This window comes from Zingiber officinale, chromosome 4B (assembly GCF_018446385.1).
Source record: "Zingiber officinale cultivar Zhangliang chromosome 4B, Zo_v1.1, whole genome shotgun sequence".
Lineage (NCBI taxonomy): Eukaryota > Viridiplantae > Streptophyta > Magnoliopsida > Zingiberales > Zingiberaceae > Zingiber > Zingiber officinale.
The window spans coordinates 51,866,595-51,875,766 of NC_055993.1; the positions used below are offsets into that span (position 1 = coordinate 51,866,595).

Genomic DNA, 9,172 nt, shown 5'->3' on the forward strand with positions numbered 1-9,172 from the left:
GATGAACCCTTTTCACCAAAAAAAAAAAAAAAGGGAAAACCAATGCATTGTTACAAAAGAATTCTGAAATCTATATTCTGCTTCCTCTGAAAATGCATTTGAGTACCTTGACTTAAAATAACTGCACGGCGTTTTCCAGCAGTTGCTTTCAACAATGTATTTAGATCATAGGAAGTGTATGGTCCATCAGTCAATCTCCCAGCCCTGGAAAGTGTATAATTACTGTCAACATAGAGTTAAAGCCATGTACTAAAACTAATTATGATAAGTTCAGAAAGATAAAAAATTTATATAAATTTGTAACATAACCACCACCTAATAATGGTGAATGGTACAACAGAACTTCGCACAAAATCTTCGCCCATCTTCTTGAATTTTAGAACACCAAAGAGATTCATAATGCTGGCAAAACATAATCACAATTAGAAGATAACAGCTAGGTAGTTTTTCTTTTGGTATTGTCAAGCAATGAAACATGTTCTCTTTTCATTGAATAACAGGAAGAAAAGTTAGCTAATAGTTTTCAACAATGTTTTCTTTTCTAGTTTGTCAATAAAATGAAGAGCATACCTCCATGGTAACACATTGTATTTTGTAACGCCAATTGATGACACAAGAACAAGCCTCTCAAGAGTAGGAGGAAGTGCCAAAACAAGGTTCCGGATTCCTTCCCAGTCTTCAAATGAAGCAACATTATATCAATTTTAAGAAAGGCATTGGGTATTTAAAGGTTTTAAGTAATTCCTATGCGAAAAGAAAAATTATATTAGCTAATTGCAGGAAACATGAGTCCAATCTGATTGGAATTAAATATTTACAACTAGAGAAAATCTAGGCTTGTGGCCATCTTATTTGAAATTTTCATGAATTGGGTTACCAAACCTCATCTTTATTGTTGCTGAACCATAAATACAAATTCAAATTCAGCACTGATTAAGTTTCCTTTTCAGAGATTGAGAAAGTGCCCTTTACGGTTATGGAGAAGAGGACAGACAGTGATCCTTTATCCAGCATTACCCTCATATAGTTGAATCTGGAACATGTACCATCCTTGTAATCTCTATTAGTTTAAATACCTTGCAGTTAGTTTTTTTTTTCCTCGTTATATTATGAGGAAAATATGTTCACTAGCTTTTTAATCACCCATGACAAGATATCTAACCTTGTCGCTTACTTTGCATCACAAATTTGAGTCCTATTTAGCAATTGATTGCCTTTAGGATTCTATAATAGGCTTAGATAAGTTAAAAACTGATCATGAAGCTAGTGACTGCAAGTAAAATTGCTGATGTAATATTGTGGTAAAAATCAAGATGGGTGCAGAAAAAAACTATTCTTACCTACTCGTTCAGGGGTGTTATCTCCATCCCAACGTTTTGAAGGAAAAGCTGTAGTTCCAGTACAGCAAATAATATGCGTCACTCCCTACGAGACAAGAATCCTAATATTTGAAAAATTCAATAAATAGGAGCAAAAATGAGTTTAGGACCAAAATCTTAGACAAAATAGAGACGAACATCAAAGATAGTTGGATCTAAGTCATTTTGATTTCTTGTGTCACCTTCACGTACCTGTTGCAACAATTTATTCAATAAGGAATAAATGGAAACAAAATGAAAAGTGGGGAAATTTAGAACATTGTGCTGACCTCTTAGAAGAAAAATTGATCACAGTACCTCAAGAGTGTTCTCATCTTGCAAACCAAACAAAGATATTGCTTTTGAAGGATCTCTAAGTAGCAAGCGTGTCTTAATATTTCTACTAAGCAAGGATGCAACAACTAACTGCCCTGCATGCAATTTATAGTGATCAGTGAGTTGAATCAGCACACGGAATTTCAAGTGAATTTGGTTAAATCTCATTAAGTATTAGAATTTAGTATCATTTATAGATTTCATTGGAGGAATAAGATCAGTTTCACTGACCTCAAACAGTTGGGACTCATGTTTGGTTATTTTGATTGGTGAGATGGTTAAATGCCAAATGTCAAACCATCCATGTGAAAAGATTCTAAAATAAGCTAGAAGTTGCACACAATAAAAGAGAAAATGTGGAGTAAAATCAGAGAAAAGGTTGTTATGCCTGCATGTTGAAGACGTTAAAGCGGGAAGAAAATAGAATTTTTTTTTTTTTCAATCATTCCTTCTTCTAAATCACTTGGTGAACTCTATACTTGGGAAGAATTCCATTGAAGATAGTGTGCTAAACTAACAAAGGCTGCAACATGTCATTCTTCCATTTTACTGAGATAGATGTAAAATATCAATCATCTCTCTGATTGTTGACGGCAATACCATTCCTAACCTAAGGGCATCCAGGAGACCTACCACACACTCATTTCCTTGCATCTCAAGGCATGAGCCTGTTCCTGACCAACATGAATTGTATCATTCCCTGGACAAGCCTTTTGAACTTTATTAGATTAAATCAACTCCTTCAGAGAAGTTCAACAAATCACGAGGTCCTGATGAGTTGACAAATAATCTTACAGCCTATTGTGTGATCTTCAATCATCCTGCATATACAATTATTTGGATGATCTCTACCACAAATGAGTCAACCTGCAAATATTCAACTATCCATTTGTGGTCCTTGTGCTCAAGAAATATGGTGCAACACATCCATGAGATTTTCATTTTAATAGTCTAACTTATTCATGTTGGTTCATGTTGTTGGAGAAGGCCTAATGCCCAATTGACAGCTACACAATATCATGGACCAACATGCATATGGATTCTCTAAAGATGATTTTTACATGAGCTTAATACAAGTACGTGGATTACCCTGCAACAATACAATTTCAGTTTACTAACCTGACCAATTTGTCTATCTCATAGACTCTTTGCATTATAAGAATGTAAATTATCTCATGTATTGTTGTTTCAGTATCATAATAAGTCACCTCTCTTTTGGCAGTGGTTATCACAGAATATATAATTTCTCTTGATCGATCTTGTTGATGTGCTCTCCTTTTTTACCAACTTTCTTTTGCAGACTTCTTGCAATGTACGAGGGCAATATATGTTGCATTGAAATCAATTTGTTCAAGGAATTTGATACATAACAAGGACCAATGGATCAATATTTCTCAAGGAATTTGGTACTTCGTAATATGACCACTAGTGGCTCATTATCAACTTGTCATCTTATTTCCTTGTTTCTTTGATTGGTTATGCAACTTCTTTCCACCCCTCCCCCTTATCATGATTGCACTGACCATTCAACTACATTCTGTGAGATATTGTATCTTTTTGGATATCTAGTTTTAGATGGAGAATAAAACTTAGACACTAAAATGTCATTCATTCATGCAAATGTTACTGGCTAAATTTCATCGGACAGATTGTCAAAAGGTAATTTAGTTCTAGCTTCTACTGATTATAAACTAGAAAACTTTTATGTCGTATTTATAAAAGAATGATTTGGTCACATATGGCTATCTCATCTGAAGAGCTTTAGATATGGATTAATTTGTTAGAAATAGAAAGACAAATAGAAAAGACGAGAGAAAGTAGATGAAGAATAATTCTCCTTAATATGGAGGTTGAGCCTGCTATTACATACAAGATGAATATGTCAATCCTACAGAATTTGCCAATTATAATCATAAGTATGGCATGGAATACTATATCCATAAAAAGCCTAATAGACCATATTTATGCATATAGCATAAAATATTATGTGTATGGCAAGCTAATAGACCATATTCTATTTTTGTTAGATTGATTTCCAATTTTAATTGATCCTCGTTATACCCTTCCAACTCAGTGGAAGGTAGGAAATCAATCTCTACATGTTTGATGTATGGAAGATAGAATTGGCAACATGATAAGTCGCCCCAATATTGTTGCAACAAACTTTAAGTGTAGTAATTGTAGACAAGCGCAACTCAGAGAGCAGAGACTAGAGTCAAATAACTTTAAATGTAGCATTAGCAATAGCATTAAATTTTGCATCGATGTTGGAGCGAGATACCACAAGTTCCTTTTTGAAGTGACATGAGATTGAATTTTTATCAAGAAATATAGCCAATTCACCAATGGGTATTCCATCTTCAAAAAAACTACCTAAATATGCATCATTATTGACATTTAGCTCTCATATCAAATGGCAATATAAAAGAATACCATATAGAATAGTAATAAAGTAATTTTTTTTTACATCTTCATAATATTGGTCAGTAGCTCCATATATAAATTGGATACAAAAAAACTTAAAAAAATATACAATAGCTAAGAAAAATGCTAAGACAACTGTGAATAAAGCAAAGAATAAAACTTTTGGACGATTATATCAAAAATTAGATACAAAAGAAGGGGAAAAAGACATTTATAGAATAGCTAAAAGTAGAAAAAGAAAGACAAAAGATATTATCCAATTAAAATGTTTAAAGATGAATATAATAGGGTACTAGTAAACGATGGAGGAATAAAAGAGCGGCAGAAGAGGCATTTTCATCAATTTTTAATGAAGGTTTAGATGACAAACTTAACTTAGATAATTTAAGTAAGTCAAATGAGTATAGAAATTTAAATTTTTATTATAAAATTCAAACTTCAGAAATAGAACAAGCTTTAAATGGGATGCACAATGAAAAAGTCGTTGGACCAGATGATATTCCGATAGAGGAATGGAAGTGTTTAGAGAAACAAGGTATTGAATGGCTTACAAAATTATTTAACATAATATTGAAAAAAAAAATGTCTGATCAATGAAGGGTAAGTATTCTAGTTCTCTTACATAAGAACAAGGGAGACGTATAAAATTGTACAAACTATAGAAGTATTAAACTAATGAGTCATATCATGAAATTTTGGGAAAAAATAATAGAAAAAAGATTAAGGAGACCACGGCGACCGAAAATCAATTTAGGTTCATGTCGGGAACGTTAATAATAGAAGTTATACATCTTTTTAAGCAATTAATTAAAAAATATCGGGAGCAAAAACAAGATCTATATATAGCATTCATTAACTTAAAAAAAGCTTATGATAGAGTCTCACGAGAAATTATATAGAGAATTCTAGAAAAGAAAGGTGTTAGCATAACATATATTGAACTAATTAACGATATATACGAGAATGTAACGACTAGAGTAAAGGTGGAGTAACTAAAGCATTTCCAATATAGATAGGGTTACATCAAGGAGCAGCTCTAAGTCCCTATCTTTTTACACTAATTATAAACGAACTCACTACACATTCAAGACACAGTACCGTGGTGTATGTTGTTTGCAGATGATATTGTTTTGACAAATGAAACATGTAAAAGAGTAAATACTAAACTAGAATCTTGACGAAAAACCCTAGAAGAGAACGGTTTTAGGCTTAGTATAATAAAACCAGAATATATGAAATTTAACTTTAGTAATGTTAGACGTAATAAAATAATTATTAAGATAGGAGATAACGAGTTGCTCGGAACCGAGAGGCTTAAATATTTATGATCATTTTTGCAAAACGATGGAGGAATTGAGAAAGATATCTTACATAGAATACAAGCAGGATGATTGAAATGAAGGAGAGTGTCGGGTGTTTTATGTGACTGTAAAATACCTCTAAAACTTAAAAGAAAGTTCTACAAAACCGTAGTTAGACCTGCAATGTTGTATAGAGTTGAATGTTGGGCTATGACTCGAGCACGAGTAAATGATGCAAGTTGTAGAGATGAAAATGTTAAGGTGGATGTGTGGACATACTAGAATGGATAGAATAAGAAATGAGAGCATTAAAGAGAAAGTCGGAGTTGCATCTATTGAGGAAAAACTCCGAGAGACACGTTTAAGATGGTACGGGCATGTATTTAAACGACCAATTAATGCTTCAGTTAGGCGATATGAAACTATGACAAACACGCATATCAAACAAGGAAGACCAAAACAGACTTAGTTAACAATAATAAAATAAGATAAAATTTATTAAGTATAGATGATGATATAGTTGAAGATAGAGTTCAATGGCATAAAAGGATCCATATAGCCGACCCCACTTAGTGGAATAAGGCTTGATTGTTGTTGTAGCCGCATACATAAATTGGCAAGCGTGATGTTTATAAAGACAATATCAAGTCGTGTAATGGTGATATACAACAATGCTCCGAGCATTATATGGTTGTAGAATATGTCATGGAGCTACTAATTGTGATTGGTGTAAAGATAGAACATGACCCATCTATTTTAATTTGTTAAAGTAAACTCAAACTCAAAGATGTATTTGCTCTAAGAGAGAATACACCCTTTTAAATGAGGAATAAGTTCAATGTTAAGGAAAAAGTGAGTATTGCTTATATCTCAAATGGGCAATTCTCAATCAAGATAGTGGAGATCATTTATATTCTTTATATCATTGTTCTCAATTATTAGAATATCATCCACATAAATGAGAATGTAGTTGATGGCACATCTATATAGAAGAGGAATCAATCTCAGAAGCAAAAAAATCCTTAAGTGTGTAGCCAAGTGGTAACAAGATGAAACTATACTTGAGGGGTTTAAATAATATATGGATTTCTAAGCTAGCTAATATATGATAGAAATTTAGATGAGTGAACCCAGGTAATTGTTCCAACAAAGCAATTTCTTTAAGAAAATTTAATTGTCATATCAACTAGTTGGAGCTGATAGCTATAGATAATAATAGTTTAACAATTGTAATTTTAATAACATGACAAATATTCTCATTAAAGTCAATATCTAATTGTTAGCAAAGTCCTTTTACTATAAGTTGAGCTTTTAGTGCTCAAGAAATCTATCAGCTTGATACTTAAGGTAGAAGACCTATTTTAAACTGACAATGTCTTTGGAGACAATTTTAAGGAATTAGATTTCGGGTGTCTTTCAAAGGAGAGCATCAAACCTTGGGGCCATTGTTGCACGCCAATTTAAAACTCAAACTTATTGTGTAAAGAGAATCATTTTGATGGAAAATGTTAACCTATCAAAGTTCTTAAAAGAGGACATTGTTTAACACCTTGAGGGAAATGCTCATATATGTCCCTAAGGGGTAGTAGAGTGCATCGAGGGGCATGGGCATCATCATTATCTTATGTGGGAGACAAAGGGGCAAGTAGACAAAGTGATGAAGAAGATTGTGAAGCCTCAATAGTCGATGAGCCAAGAGGAGTGGTCTTGTTAGTTTCATAGAGTGATGAGATTGATATGGACCATCAAGAACTTTAGGGTAAATGGATCATAACTAGAATATCATCTCCTTCTGTAGCAGTATGTATTGCTAGGGAAGCAACCCTTTGTAAATCTAGTGGAATATCGGGTTATATCATGAAGGTGCCACCACTCTCCGGAGAGGAAGTTGATGGAGTTGTTGTTGTAAAGTGAAGAGGAACTTATCAAAAGCAACATGCCAAAAAATATATATTTGCCCGCACTTATATATATAGATAACCATATTCATGATGCAAATTTTTATAGCAAAGGAAAATTCAATATTATGAACAATGTTCAAGTTTGTATTTGGAATGGTTTCAATGGACATTTTATCATGTGGCAAAGTAGGTATGATTGTTGAGATAGATTGTAATAGTGATAGCATCATCCCAATATTTAAGAGCAGCAACTATATGATAAAGAAGGTTACAATGTGAAGTAATGGTAGAAACTATGTTTTCCAAAGAAAATAGTTGCCATTATAGAGTTTGATGGGCAAATCAATATGCATTCATTGGCAAGGAAGATATTTGCATCATCATGGATGTTGATGCGGTCGCGATAAGAGTTGAAGAAGAAATTTCACATATTTTTCTTTCATTTCTCTCCTTTTTTTTTACATTCAAGAAAGAGCAAATCTAGAGAAGCATCAACACAGTTGTAGATGGCAACCAAGGGTCACTCTAGGATGTTGGTGAGGAGCAATGTGCTAAGGAGAGCAGCTAGGTATACAAAAGAAGATACCTTCAAGGATTGTTATCATAGTGACAAATCTAAGACTAGGAGATTAATTGTATCTAAGCACACGGAGAGGTCGTTGATTGAGAAGACAAAGGCGATCTTCATGTTATAGTGATTAGGATCAAGGCTCCAATGCCATATTAGGAATTGAAAAACCAATAGAGAAGAAGATAAAAATTGATGAAGAATAACTTTGCTTCATATTTTCTTCCAAAAACTGAGTATGCTATTATATACAAGATGAATACATCATAAATGAAATTTGATAATTATAACAATCGAAAGTATGACATGGAATATTACATCCATGAGAAGCCTAATAGACCATATAACATTACATCTATAAAAATTATTTATAATTCATTGTCAAATATAATTAATTGAAATTAACTTGAATTCTATTTTGCTCGATTGATTCAAATTCTATTGACACATTTTACATAATAGACCGCAAAATAAATCTTCATGCTATCTTCCAACATATTAAAGAGATTGCCAAAAATAAAAATTGGTTGGTAGAGAGGCAACATATTATTTCTTTGCAAAATAAGTAAAATTTCTTTCAACTTAAAACTAAAACTAAAACAACAGGAGTTGATAACTACATTGATTTATTGAGCATATGGAAAACAAATGGAGAATAATTTAAAATAGAAAGGTTGATAAATAAAACTTATGAAACTTTATGTAATCCATCAGATAATGTAGAAATATTAGGAGAATGAAAGGGGCTTACCAACTCCACCAGAGGCACCGATGACGAGCACCAGCTTGGAAGAAGAATAAGAAGGAGACTGTTTTGGGGCCAAGACTGAGGTTTGGTTGTGTTGCTCCTCCACCGCCCCAACCACCTGCCTCCTTCGGCGGGCGACGCCCATGGAAGCGGGTAGCAAAGTGCATCCACAAGCGGCGAGATTGGACGGGAAAGGTAGGATTGGAGGCTGCGTTGTTAGCTTGTGGGCTTTCTCAAATACAGAGGACGAGCACGAAGGGAGGCGAGCGGAGAGGCTGAGAGCCATGGCGGCGGCGTGGGAGGGCGTGATTGTGACTGACCGCTTACTAGAGCCCAACCGTTTTTAATTTATTTCCACTTCTTTTTTAAAATTTATTTTTTTCTAGAAATTGCTCTTAACCGTTTGGGATAATAAACCAATGGCACTGGCAATCGCCAATTTCCTTCCTTATAGAAAGTTGATTTCAAAGTGTTGGCTAATCAAATCTAAAATTGTATGCTAAAAATAACTTTAAAACTTCTAAACTTCTTTTTTC

The 9,172-nt window shown here is 33.5% G+C and overlaps 1 protein-coding gene across 10 annotated transcripts in view; it reads right to left on the reverse strand.

Annotated features, from left to right (window-relative positions):
* Positions 1–8,956, reverse strand: part of LOC121975062 (uncharacterized protein At2g37660, chloroplastic-like) — a 51,623-nt gene extending 42,667 nt beyond the window's left edge. For 7 of the 10 annotated variants that reach the window (XR_006110200.1, XR_006110201.1, XM_042526424.1 and 4 more), the window contains exons 1-7: positions 8,640–8,956; positions 1,677–1,789; positions 1,518–1,571; positions 1,341–1,425; positions 571–676; positions 316–402; positions 107–204 (exon numbers count right to left, since the gene is read on the reverse strand). Coding sequence is in view for 8 of the 10 variants with exons in the window: in XM_042526424.1 (XP_042382358.1) it covers positions 107–204; positions 316–402; positions 571–676; positions 1,341–1,425; positions 1,518–1,571; positions 1,677–1,789; positions 8,640–8,922 (826 nt within the window). In the remaining 2 variants the exon portion in view is untranslated. The remainder of the gene's footprint in view (positions 1–106; positions 205–315; positions 403–570; positions 677–1,340; positions 1,426–1,517; positions 1,572–1,676; positions 1,790–8,639) is intronic. The other 3 variants (XM_042526430.1, XM_042526427.1, XM_042526425.1) reach the window with 2 other exon arrangements.
* Between the last annotated feature and the right edge of the window lie 216 nt (positions 8,957–9,172).